The sequence below is a fragment of the Elephas maximus genome, chromosome 20, assembly GCF_024166365.1.
Source record: "Elephas maximus indicus isolate mEleMax1 chromosome 20, mEleMax1 primary haplotype, whole genome shotgun sequence".
In the NCBI taxonomy this organism is placed as follows: domain Eukaryota; kingdom Metazoa; phylum Chordata; class Mammalia; order Proboscidea; family Elephantidae; genus Elephas; species Elephas maximus.
The window spans coordinates 46,341,608-46,356,054 of NC_064838.1; the positions used below are offsets into that span (position 1 = coordinate 46,341,608).

The window sequence follows — 14,447 nt, forward strand, 5'->3', positions numbered from 1 at the left end:
CAGTATTTCATATACACTTATCTCATGCAAAGTGTGTTACCACAAATCTACGAGGTAGATACGCTATCCCCATTTGACAAATGAGGAAACTGAAGTTCAGCAGGTGAAGCAATTTGCCCAGAGGGGAGATCTATGATCCATGCCCAGGTTTACCTGAACCTGAAGCCTATACCTTTTCAGTGTCCCACAGACTCCCCAGAAGCTGAAACTCAGAAGAAATCATCTGGCCAAGTCTTATTGGTAACTGGAGTCTAGAGCCTTCTACCACCTTATCTAATGTGCTTTTCACCACACCATGGTACTTCCATACAACGCAAAAACTTCCATCGGGAGCTTGTAAGTCATATTCCTGCTAGATCTTTAAGTAACATTAAAGGGAAGCTAGGTTTTACATGTGGAAAAGATACAAGTGGTAAGTAAAAACTCCTAAGGAAGTACATCTGGATTAAATCACGGAGAGGAAGGTTACAGTATCTGCTAAAGAACAGGCAAAAGAGTTAACAGTTAATAGTTTCCAGAAGTAGTTTATATAACCCCAGAATTGTTATTTATAATATTAGGATTAAGGCTATTTTTAAATCTTCTCCTTAGATTTTTACAAATGGGATTCCTAGAAAAATTGCCTATGACACAGTGAAGTCAATTACTTCAGAATAACTTATGATAACTATTCAGGAATCTGCTTTTGATAAATAGGTATGTTGGAACTACTTTAAAAAACCATGAAAGGTAATTTTTTTTTTTTTTTTTAATAAAAATGTTACTTACATATCCCAGTTTGGAGCTATTCGCAAATGCTGGATTAGCAATTGGAACTGCAATAAAAAATTAAAATGTACATTTCATACATGGAACAACAGAGAGAGTGAGCACTATGTTAACAAATCCTGCGTCAAACAGAACTATTTACAAAGAAGCAAAAAGCACTGACTAGACAAATAAAAGAAAAATAAAAACTAAGGACAGTGCTTTCAGTTTCTCCTACTCATTTACATTCCCTAAATGTTCCCTACCCCACAGACACACACCAACTACCGAAAAAGTAATCTTCATACTATCCTGTAAGCAAATAAATTTTTCAAGCCAGTTCCCAAGGGCCCACTGTAAAAAAAAAAAAAAGGCCGCCAGAACTCTGTAACTGTTTTCTTAGGACGACTTCAAAAACTCTGCCAAATTCTCGTGGTTTTACCAATGAATCAAGACAGTCCAAGAAGTAATATAACCAGGGGAAAAAGAAAAAAAGTCTCAGAGGCTCAGACTCAGAGACTCCCTCTGCCCCCAACTGTCACACCAGAAACCCTGGGGTTTTAACTGGGCCACCAGAAGCTAATGAAAAAGTCTCTGTCTTACAATTTCAGATATGAAAAGTATCTGACAGTTAAGACAAGTTAACATCAAATGCAAACTTGAGTATTTAAAAAAAAAAGTCCAAAATCACTTTCTACTTAACGGCTTTTAGACCTAAGGATTAAACAAAGAATAATTCTGGTGAACCTATCGTCTTAATAAATCAGTATTTTTTCAATATAATTAAAATCGAATTACTATTTTAGCGTTTGTCTTAATCGCTACAGCAATGCAAACATTAAGGGCACAGGAATGTTGCAGGGACCTTGAGAAAGTCTTTATTTCACAACTTGACTACCTACCACTGGGGAGTGGAGGAGCCTGGTAGCCACCTCCTTGTGGCCGGCCACCACACACAAATAGCAAAGGAGATTGAGCTTGGCTCGGGAGGCTCCAGTACTCTTCTCAGTGGAGTCGATCTGCGAGCACACTTGTTGCAAAAAGTCATTCCAATCTTGGTCTTTCAGAAATACTAACTTATCCACTGCAGAGGCAAGAAAATAATAAAAGTGTATTAAGTGAAAAGGATTGCTGAAAACGTTACAAGGGAAATAAAATGGAGCACAGAATTTCAAAAGCTAGGATGAGAACAAAGAACCCCATAACTTAACACCATCAAAACCACAAAATGCTCCAAAGATGACACCAGTTTTATCAATCCTTCTACACGCATCTCCTCTTCTACCCGTGGAGATTTTTAAACTCTCTCAAGGGAAAAATATGCTGGGGGGAAAAAAAAGGCATGAGTCTAATGAAGAGTTATCCTGCAAGCTAAAATACAATGCAAAGATACATAAAATTGTATTATGAGAAAAGAAGACAGCCCTTGTACAAATAAAGCAATTGAGCCATAAAATATTGGAAGAGCCAAAGGTTCTACAGTTGTTCAAAAGTTCCAATGAACAACACTCAACACAGTGGAGGTCAGCACAACTGGACCAAACCAAAGCAAAGAAGTTTCCTGAATAAACTGAATGCTTTGAAGGTCAGCGAAGCAGGGGCAGGAGTTTGGGGACCATGGTTTCAGCGGACATCTAAGTCAACTGGCATAATAAAATCTATTAAGAAAACATTCTGCATCCCACTTTAAAGAGTGGCATCTGGGGTCTTAAAGGCTAGCAAGTGGCCATCTAAGATGCATCAATGAGTCTCAACCCACCTGGATCAAAGGAGAATAAAGAACACCAAGGACACAAGGCAATAACACGCCCAAGAGACAGAAAGGGCTACATGAACCCAAGACTACATCATCCTGAGACCAGAAGAACTAGATGGTGCCTGGCCACAACCAATGACTGCCCTGACAGGGAGCACAACAGAGAACCCCCGAGGGAACAGAAGAACAGTGGGATGCAGACCCCAAATTCTCATAAAAAGACCAGACTTAATGGTCTGACTGAGGCTAGAAGGACCCCGGTGGTCATGACCCCCAGGCCTTCTGTTGGCCCACGACAGGAACCATTCCTGAAGCCAACTCGTCAGACATGGATTGGACTGGACAATGGGTTGGAGAGGGATGCTGGTGAGGCATTAGCTATTTGGATCAGGTGGACACTTCAGGCTATGTTGTCATCTCCTGCCTGGAGGGGAGATGGGAGGGTAGAGGGGCTTAGAAGTTGGCAAAATGGACACGAAAAGAGAGAGTGGAAGGAGGGAGCGGACTGTCTCATGGAGGGGAGAGTAATTGGGACTATGTAGCAAGGTGTATGTAAGTTTTTATGTCAGAGACTGACTTGATTTGTAAACTTTCACTTAAAGCACAGTAAAGTTTTAAAAAAAAGTTCCAATGAAACTACTGTTAAACATAACCAGGTTATGTTATGATGGCTCAGGCACCTGGGATCCCTATTTCCAAACCCTACGGAAACAAGAGGTAAACGCTAGGAAATGAGGTGGTATCTAAAACTAACGCATTTTAAAGCCAATCGCTATCTTTAGGCAAAATAATTAATTTCCTAAATAATTTAAAGTAAGGAAAAAAGAGAAAGAATATTATTTCCAGATAACAACTCTTTAGGTTTTCATGACAGTTTTCCTTGGCAATGAAAGCAATAAAATACCCACTGCCATCAAGTCAATTCTGACTCATAGCGACCCTACTGGACAGAGCAGAACCATCCCATAGGATTTCCAAGGCTGCAATCTTTATGGAAGAAGGCTGCCACATCTTTCTCTCCCTCAGAGTGGCTGATGGGTTTGAATCACTGACCTTTTGGTTAACAGCCGAGCACTTAACCACTACACCACCAGGGCTCCTGATGAAAGCAATAAATATTAAGAACATTTTGCTTCATACTAGTCTTTCAAAATGTCCTTCAGTGCTACTGTTTTTTTTATCAGTATTGAGACCCATATAAACCATTAGCTGTTTTCTTTGAGCGTATTTTATTTTGAATTTACATCAAGTTGTAGACTCTAGCTATGAAGAATTATCGCCAGATAAGCTCAACAAGTTAAAACATAACTTGTCAAAAAATAAATCAAAAGTTACAGAATATAAAAAGTTCCTCTCTTGACCCTAAATAAGAATTTCCATTAGCTGAGAGGAAATGCAACAATCATCCTTGAAGTATTTCCACCCCTACACCATCCCTGCAAAAAGTGAACCACCTGACCCCATTCTCCACTGACCACTCCCCTGAGGCCGAATCCCAGTTCTTCATTGTGGTCCCCAACACTTTCACCCACAATAGCACCATGAATAGTAGAAATTCAACAGAGTGTAACAAAGGGAAAGGGCAAGAGAAGGCCCCCCCACCCACTACACAGGATACTCACCCAGGCCTACAGGAACTTCCCCACCCACAAGAGTACAACGCAGCCCAGACTTAGTTGCACAATGTCAAGGGCTAGCACGAGTGGTTTACTGACTGCTTATGTTTTACTATGGAACACTGTCCCAAGAATACAGCCAATCGGCAAGAAAATCAGAATATAGCTATTCATATAAGAAAAAGTCCCGTTTGCTAATAAATTTCATATTTGTATCTGTACCCAAATGGTCTAAGTGTTTGGTAAAATCTTTATGATCCTACCTGAATATGCTGGCAGATGCAATATTTTGGGATCAAATTTGATTGGTGGTTGTTTCATTATCTATGATTAAAAAAAAAAACTTTTGAGACGTCTTTTGAGACAGATGTCTATCTCTCTATCTCCTCTACCAGATCATAAATCTATGAGGGCTGGGATTATACCTCATAAATCTTTGTATCTCCAATAGTACCATATAAAACATCAAATGCATATGAGGTCCTCAATAAATATTTACTAAACTGAACTGAAAAATAAGGAATACTGTAAAAGTGTAATTGTCATCAAAAGAATAAGAATTCAACAATGCCCTTTCAGATGTGAATACACAAATATAAGTAAATTATTTTTTTAATCATTTCAACTGATATCTGCAATAAAATAAAGCTTCAGGGAAAAGATTCACCTATCTTGGTTTATGCTTAAATCAATTTACCTCTAGGTGGAAAATTTAGTCATTCAACATACATATAACTGAGTATCTACCAAGGTGAGACACTATGCTAAGTACTAAGGAGGATACAAAGATATAAAAGACATGATCCTTAGTGTTAGAGAGTTGACACCCTGGGTTAGGAAGACGAGGCAAACACTTGTTAAACAGTAATAAACAATATAAAATACTTAAGTAACAATTCAAACCAGGCAGGACATAATTTAAAAAAAAAAATTCAGAGAAATCTTTTTTTTTTTTTAATTTAGACAGGGAGCAAGCACTTCAGGCCGATGGGGTGGGGACAAGGTTTGTGGAAGAAGTGGATGGCAGGGTGGGGTCTTGAAGGATAGTTAGGACTTGCTGGCTGAATCAGAAAGACCCCATTTCAGGAAGCTGCATGATTTATTGGACAAAACCACAGAGGCATGAGTTCATATAAGAAACTGCCCAAATACTTCATATTGAGACTTTTAATTAAAAATTTTACCCCCATTTCCACATCTAACTTGTCTAAAACCTCTAACTTACATAAATCTAAAAACCTTGACTGGTGGAATTCTTGTCAGAAATGCATAAACACATTCTAACCATGATAAACCTTTAGACAAACCTAAATTTAGGGGCACTCCATAAAATATCTGAGTAGTATTCTTCAACAGTGTCAGGGTCATGAAAGACAAGGAAAGACTAAGTTATCCCAAGGCCACACAGGATAAGGACAGACTGTAGGAAGCTAAGGATAAACAACAACTAGAAGGTGGAATCCCAGAATCAGGGCTTCGAACCAGTTTGTTCCAGTTTAAGCCCCTGCTGAGAATTTGCATTTCTAACAAGTTGCCTGCTGAGAATTTGCATTTTCACCCCAGATATACTGAATCAGAATCTACATTTTAACAAGATCCCCAGGTGAGTCTTACGTATAATGTCCTGGGAACTTGTTAAAAATGTAAATTATCAGCAGGGGCTCAAACCAGAAGGCACAGGAATAGAGGTGTCAGGAACAGAAGGAGGAAATGGAATGTGTGGCTGTCTCCATGAACTGCCTCCTTTGCAATGAGACCAGAAGAACTGGATGGTGCCCAGTTACCATTACTGAACATTTTGATCAAACATTCTATAGAAGAATACCAATCAAAAGGAAGAAAAATGTGGAACAGAATTTCAATTCTCATAGAATCTAGATTTTCTGGAGCCACTGATGCTAGATGAGCCCCCAAAACTATTCCCCTGAGATAATCTTTAACCCTGAAACTTTAAACCAAAAATATCCCCTGAAGACTTCTATAAACCAAATAGCCTAGTTTAACTAGTAAAGAATGTCAGCTGTGAGCACTGCCTCTTTTAAAGAGCTTTCTGTAAGGGATCAAAGTGATAGCAGCAACTTGAAAGATGAGACAGGAAACTTAGGGGGAAGTGTGTCTATGTCAAAAGAAGAGGAACAAACCAGAAGAGAATGGTAAAAATACCTCCACAACTTGAAGAATATAATCAATGTCACTGTATCGTACATATAGAAATTGTTGAATTGTTATGTTCTGCTGTGTGTATTTTCAACAATAGGCAGGAAAATTAAAATATGGAACAGGTGGTGGGGTGTGAATGTGTTGGGGGGTTGGAAATTAATAGAAAACTGAGGAACAGAGAATTCTAAAAAAAAGAACACTTATCATCCACTAGTTACATAGTATTATACATCTAAGGACATAAAGCAACAAAAATGACAGTGGGTTAGAACTGCACTGTGAACCACAGCTCCCCAAATTCCCACAGTGTCCCTCTGTCCTCTGCCCTACAGCCTTCACACCCTCTGAGAGGGTATGGTCACTGTGTTATCTGTCCAGCCCACCCCAGACTGGTGAGTGGTACTCACCAACAACTGCCTCCATAATACATCGCTGACCAGAAAGTGTGGAGTGATTCACACAAGTATGTATGGAGACATGAAAGGACCGAGGGCACAGGTCTAAGGTCCCTCCTGAGCCCGTGGAGAATGGACCGATGGGAGGCAGAGGTGACGCGTCAGAGAGAGCCAAGGAAGAGGAAGTCAACATTCCTATGAAGTAGAAGTGGAGGCGGGATGACCAAAAAAAACAGGGCGGGATATGAAAATGTAGACATGTGGCATAAATGAAACAGAAGCAGGCAAAGAGAGGAAACAGGAAAGAAAAGAAGGCAAAGAACATTTTAAATGAAAATATCACAGAGTTCAAGCCTCAGTGAAGTCTAAAACTAAGCCCACAGTTTTTGAGGTATCTTCTCATACCCTTGGATTGTCGATAATTGGGGTCACAACAAGATCTGAGTCTGTGTAGATGAGCCCTCTCATCTGGGATTCTAGGTCCTGCTGGCTCAAGTGTCCACTTGTAGTCTGAAATAAGAACAAAAATTAGACTTAGTTTCTGTAACTAATGAAAAGCTTTAAAAGACTGAACTAATAACATACCTAAGGAAGGCACCACAGAAAAAGGTCACCTACATCAATGTACTTTACTTGTTACTGAAAACACTTCCACAGATACGTAGTCCTATTTGATCTTTACAAAAACCCTGAGTCGTATATATCACTGCTCGCATTTTAGGGATGAAAAGAACAACAGTCAGAGGAAAGTTATCTGACTTGCCCAAGTTTACAACTAAGTTTGGTTTGAACTAGAAAATAGATCTTCTGCAGTTTGATGTTCTAAACTATGACGATGCAAATTGGATTTTCAACTACCAGCACAGTTTTTATCTTTCATCCACAGAACACTAATCCATTTATTTCTATTTTACAGAACATTCAATATGAAGTTAAAAATTATGGCATGAAAATTTTTCAGGGTGAAGGGCTGACCTGCCTCCTAAGTGTTAAACACTTACATGTTTATTAATCCTTCGAGATGCATCTTTGTGCTCTACTTAAACAGAACTTTTATTCTTAGGGCTATGCCTTAGTATTTCACACCAGAAAAGGAGTATTAATGTGTTAACAACTTCAACTGGAACAATGCCCAGCAAACTAAGTAACACAGAAGCCAGATCAGCGAAGTAAACAACAAGGAAGTTATACAGAACTAAAGTAGGGAAGTAAAGAAACAAAACAGTTAATGAAGTTCCCGGAAACCAAGGCCACCCCTTACAACTTAGAAGACATAAAAAACATTTGAAGAAGAGATGAGGAACTTTGTTTTAAAAAAAAAAAAAAACAAAAAAACACTGAAAATCCAACACTTCTACAATCAAAAGACAAATAATCCAATTAAAGATGGGTGAAGAATATAACGGATACTCCACCAAAGAGGACATTCAGGCAGCTAACAGACACATGAGGAAATGCTCATGGTCACCAGCCATTAGAGAAATGGAAATCAAAACTACAATGAGATGCCATCTCACCCCAACATTACCAGCACTAAATAAAAAAATAAATAAATAACAAATGTTAGAGAGGCTGCAAGGCGATTGGAACTCTTATGCACTGCTGGTAGGAACATAAAATGGCACAACCAGTTTGGAAAACAATTTGGCAGTTCTTTAAAAAGCTAATAACAGAAATACCATATGATCTGGCACTCTCACTCCTAGGAATATATCCTAAAGAAATAAGACTCGTCACATGAATAGACAATCACGCACCCATGTTCACTGAAACATTATTCACAATAACAAAAAAGATGGAAACAACCTAAGTGCCCATCAATGGATGAATGAATAAACTATGGTACACACACAATGGAATACTATGCAACAATAAAAAACGATGACGAATCTACCAAACATTTCACAACGTGGATGAATCTGGAGGGCATTACGATTGAGTGAAATAAGTCAACCACAAAAGGCCAAATACTGTATGAGATCACTATAATAAAACACATGAAAATGTTTCCACATGGAAAGAAACAATCTTTGATGGTTACGAGGGAGAGGAGGGGTAAGGAGGGAAAAATACTAACTAGACAGTAGATAAGTGGTAACTTGAAGGGTAAGATAGTACATAATCCTGAGGAAGTCTGTACAACTTGACTAGTGCAATGTCATAGAAGCTGCAGAGACAATACAAATGCCCTGAAAGATCAAGCTACTGGGCTAAGGGCTGGGGACTATGGTCTTAGGGAACACCTAGCTCAAGTGGCAGACCATAGCCTATAAAGAAACTGTTCTACATCCAACTGTGATGAATAACGACTCTTAAAGGCCTGCGAGTGGCCAACTAAGCTACATCTGCTGGTCTCATCTTGGCTGGAGCAAAGGAGAATAAAAAAGACCAAAGACACAGGGGAAAGATGAGTGCAAAGGACTAACAGGCCACAACTACCACAGCCTCCATCAGACTGAGCCCAGAAAAACTAGATGGTGCCCAGTTACCACTACTGACTACTCTAGCAGGGATCTCAATAGAGGGTCCAAGGACAGAGCTTGAGAAAAATGTATAACAAAATTCAAATTCATAAAAAAAAGACCAGGCTTGCTGGTCTGACAGAGACTAGAGAAACCCCAAGAGTATGGCCCCCAGACACATTTTTAACTCAGTACTGAAGTCACTCCTGAGGTTCACCCTTCAGCCAAAGATTAGACAGGTCTACAGGAACACAAATAACATGCAACAGACATGCTTCATAGTTCAATCATATATACGAGGCTAATGGACACGCCAGCCCAAAAGCAAAGACGGTAAGGCAGGAAGGGACAGGAAAGCTGGATGAATAGAAACGAGGAACTTGGGGTGGACAAGCGGAGAGTGTTCACACACCACAGGGTTGGTAACCAACATCACAAAACAATTTGTGTTTTCACTGTTTACTGAGAAACTAATTTTCTATGTAAAATTTCACCTAAATCACAATAATAAAAAATAAATTTGAGAACACAGAATTTCAAGACAAAGGCTGGGTTAGACTTACTTTGTCAGTTATTAATTATGTGGCTTTAAGAAAGCTAAGGAGCCTTTGTGAGTACTGTTTTGTTCATTTAGAAGGAAGGCTAAAACCACCAAATTTTCAGGAAGATGGACAGTAAACGTAGAGCATTTAAAACGATGCCTGACAGTGCTCAAAAGAAGGCAGCTGTAAGTAATGAAGTTCCTTAAAAAAAAAAAAGTCACATTGGCATCAGTGGAGAATGGATTAGAGGCAAGCAAGAGAGAAGGGGGAAGACCAGCTAGCAGGCTACTAAAATGGTCTAGATGAGAGAAGGTGGTGTCCTGGGCTAGGGAGTGGGCAGAATGAAAGAAGTCACTAACGAAGCCGAGGGGCTCGCTACTGCTGCTGATTTAACACTGTATGGGAACCACAGTACTCAGATTACTCCAAAGGATGATGTAAGACAATATTTGAAAGGGTGAGGGTAAAATGATCTTTATATGTAGATGATGTAACAGCACATCCAGAAAACCAAAATAATCAACAGAAAAAATATGGGTAAGGTGGACCAATTAGAAAATTCATATGTATAACTCACAGAAAAAGACCAGACTTCCTGGCCTGATAGAGAGTGGAGAAACCCTCAGACTATAGCCCCAGGATACCCTTTTAGCTCAGTAATGAAGTCGCTCCTGAGATATACCCTTCAACCAAAGACTGTACAGGGCCCTAAAACAAAATGAGACTAAACGGGCACACCAGCCCAGGGTCAAGGACTAGAAGGTAGGAGGGGACAGGAAAGCTGGTAATGGGGAACCCAAGGTCAAGCAGGGAGAGTGCTGACATGTCACGGGGTTGGTAACCAATGTCACAAAACAGTATGTATACTAACTGGTTAATGAAAAGCTAGTTTGTTCTGTAAACACAAAAAAAATTCATATGTAAAAATTAATAGTATCCAATATATAAAGAGAATGAATGCACAAACAAGTATAAAAATTTAAGACTTCAGATATCAAAAAACAAAATGCTCAGAAATAAACTAAGTGATCAAAAACTGTAATGAGATCTAAACTATGCAATGAAAAAAATTAAGTTATAAAATTATGTTCCCGTTTAAAAATTAACATGTATGTAATAAAACCGGAAGTAGACATATCAAAACCTAATTAGTGACTAACCCAAGTAATGAAGATTATAGGTAATTTTTCCATTTTCTTTGTGTTCTACATTTTCCAAGTTCTCTATACTTAGAATACATTATTTTGTTATTGAATAAAAAAGTATTTTTTTTAATTATAAGCTATAAACTGGCTTATGCTATTGTTATAGTTGCCATCAAGTGGGCTCTATCTCACAGTGACACCATGTGTGCAAAGGAGAACTTCTTCATAGGGTTTTGAAGGCTATGGCCTTTCAGAAATAGATCGCCAGGCCTGTCTTTCAAGGTGGGTTCACACCGTCAACCCTTCAGATAGTACTCCAGTGCTTTAAATGTGTGCACCACCCAGGGACTCCTAAGTAACTTACCGTATCTGTATAATTATTGCTTGAATATTATCATAAAGTAACTACATATACACATCTACAATAGCCACCTGCTAGAAAAGCTTCAACATCTATCACATTTTAGAACATGTCTTTCACTTTTACAGTGATTTTCTGTTTCACATATAATCAATAAATTGTGAGCTGAGAAATTTTATCATAACCAACTTACATTTCATTTCTACCACTTGTCTGTCAGTTTGTTGTACTATGCTGGCTTGCGTGTTGCTGTGATGCTAGAAACTATGCCACTGATATTTTAAATACCAGTAGGGTCACCCATGGCAGACAAGTTTCAGCTAAGCTTCCAGGCTAAGGCAGACTAGGAAGAAGGACCTGTTGATTTACTTCTTAAAAAATTAGCCAGTGAAAACTTTATGAATAGCAGCAAAACACTGTCTGATATAATGCCAAAGATGAGCCCCTCAGGTAGGAAGGCACTCAAAATAGAACTGGGGAAGAGCTGTCTCCTCAAAGTAGAAATCAGCCTTAATGATGTGGATAGAGTTAAGCTTCCAGGACCATCATTTGCTAAGGTGGCACAATTCAAACTGAGAAGAAACAGGTGTAAACATTCATTAATAATCAGAACATGGAGTGTATGAAGTATGAATCCAGAAGAACTGGAAGTCAACAAAAATGAAATGGAACACATAAAGATCATTATCCTAGGCATTAGTGAGCTGAAATGTACTGGTATTGACTATTTTGGATCCGACAATCATATGGTCTACTATGCTGCGAATGGCAAATTGAGGAGGAATGGTGTTGCCTTCATCATCAAAAAGAACATTTCAAAGTCTATCCTGAATCCACTGATAGGATAATACCCATACCCCTACAAGAAAAACCAGTTAATACGAGTATTATTCAAATCTATGCACCAACCACTAAGGCCAAAAATGATGAAATTGAAGATTTGTACCAATTTCTGTAGTCTGAAATTGATCAGACACACAATCAAGATGCATTGATAACTACTGGTGACTGGGATACCAATGCTGGAAACAAACAAGGAGGATCAGTAGCTGGAAAACACAGCCTTGGTAATAGGAATGACACCGGAGATTGCATGACAGAATTCTGCCAAGACCAACCACTTCTTCATTGCAAATACCTTTTTTCAATGACATAAATGGCGACTATACACGTGGACCGTGCCCAGTGGAATACCCAGGAATCAAATTGACTACAGCTGTGGAAAGAGAATGGAAAAGCTCAATGTCATCAGTTAGAACAAGGCCAGGAGCCAAGTTCAAGTTGAAGCTGATGAAAATTAAAACAAAACCATAAGATCCAAAGTACGACCTTGAGTATATTCCATCTGACTTTAGAGACCACCTCAAGAACAGATTTGACACTTGAACACCAATGACCAAAGATCAGAAGAGTTGTGGAATGACATAACGGATATCATACATGAAGAAAGTGAGAGGTCATTAAAAAGACAGGAAAGAAAGAAAAGACCAAAATGGATGTCAGAAGAGACTTTGAAAATTACTCTTGAAATAGAGCAGCTAAAGCAAATAAAAGAAATGAAGTGAAACAGCTGAAAAGAAGATTTCAAAGGGCAGCTCAAGAAGACAAAATATTATAAAGAAATGTGCAAAGACCTGGAGTCAGAACACCAAAAGGGAAAAACACACTCAGCATTTAAGCTGAAAGAACTGAAGAAAAAATTCAAGCCTCAAGTTGCAATACTAAAGGATTCTACGGACGAAACATTGAACTATGCAGGAAGCAATCAAAGGAAGATGGAAGGAATACACAGAGTCGCTGTATCAAAAAGAACTGGTCAACATCCAGCCATTTCAGGAGGCAGCATATAATCAAGAACCAATGGTACTGATGGAAGAAGTTCAAGCTACACTGAAAGCACTGGCGAAAAACAAGGCTCCAGGAATCAAAGCAATACCAACTGATAAGTTTCAAAAAACAGATGCAGTGCTGAAGCGCTCACTCATCTATACCAAGAAATCTGGAGGACAGTTACCTGGCCAACCAACTGGAAAAGATCTATATTTGTGCCTATTCCGACAAAAGGTGATCCAACAATGCAGAAATTATCAAACAATATTATTAATATCACACGCAAGTAAAGTTCTGTCGGAAATAATTCAAAAATGATTGCAGCAGTACATCAACAGGGAACTGCCAGATTCAGAAAAGGACATGGAAAGAGGGATATCATTGCTGACGTCAGATGGATCTTGGCTCAAAGCAGAGAATACCAGAAATATGTTTACCTGTGTTTTATTGACTACACAAAGGCATTTGACTGTGTGGATCACAATAAATTATGGATAACGTCGCAAAGAAAGGAAATTCCAGAACACTTAATTATGCTCATGCAGAACCTGTACACAGATCAAGAGGCCGTCGTTCACGAAGAACAAGGGAACACTGCATGGTCTAAGATAAGGAAAGGTGTGTATCAGGCTTGTATCCTTTTACCATACTTATTTCATCTGTATGCTGAGCAAATAATCCAAGAAACTGGACTATATGAAAAAGAACTGGGCGTCAGGACTGGAAGAAGACTCATTACTGCACTACGCAGATGACACAACTTGGCTTGCTAAAGGTAAGGAAGACTTGAAGCACTTACCGACAAAGATCAAATACTGTAGCTTTCAGTATGGATTATTGAAGGAAGTAAAAATCCTTATAATTGAACCAATAAGCAACATCATGATAAATGGAGAAAAGATTGAACTTGTCAGGGATTTCATTTTACTTGGATCCATACTTAACACCCATGGAAGCAGCAATCAAGAAATCCAACGACATATTGCATTGGGCAAATCTGTTGCAAAAGACCCGTTTAAAAGTGTTAAAAAGCAAAGGTGTCACTTTGAGGGCTAAGGTACACGTGGACCCAAGCCATGGTAATTTCAACTGGCTCATATGTATACGAAAGCTGAACAATGAATAAGGAGGGCTGAAGAAGAATTGATGCCTCTGAATTTCAGTGTTGGTGAAGAATATTGAATATGTCAGGGACTGCCAGAAGAATGAACAAGTCTGTGTTGGAAGAAGTACAACCAGAATGGTTAAAAAAGCAAGGATGATGAGACTTCAGCTCGTGTATTTTGCACATTTTATCAGGAGGGACCAGGCCCCAGAGAAGGACATCATGCTTGGTAATGGAGAGGGTCAGTGAAAAAGATGAAAACCCTTGACAAGATTCAGTGACACAGTGGCTGCAACAATGGGCTCAAACACAGCAATGATTGAGAGGA

The 14,447-nt window shown here is 38.9% G+C and overlaps 1 protein-coding gene across 10 annotated transcripts in view; it reads right to left on the reverse strand.

Moving 5' to 3' along the window:
• ULK4 (unc-51 like kinase 4) overlaps positions 1-14,447 on the reverse strand; it is a 710,695-nt gene that overhangs the window by 605,232 nt on the left and 91,016 nt on the right. For all 10 annotated transcript variants that reach the window (XR_007514399.1, XM_049862196.1, XM_049862197.1 and 7 more), the window contains exons 13-16: positions 7,080-7,184; positions 4,383-4,443; positions 1,650-1,831; positions 769-815 (exon numbers count right to left, since the gene is read on the reverse strand). Coding sequence is in view for 9 of the 10 variants with exons in the window: in XM_049862196.1 (XP_049718153.1) it covers positions 769-815; positions 1,650-1,831; positions 4,383-4,443; positions 7,080-7,184 (395 nt within the window). In the remaining variant the exon portion in view is untranslated. The remainder of the gene's footprint in view (positions 1-768; positions 816-1,649; positions 1,832-4,382; positions 4,444-7,079; positions 7,185-14,447) is intronic.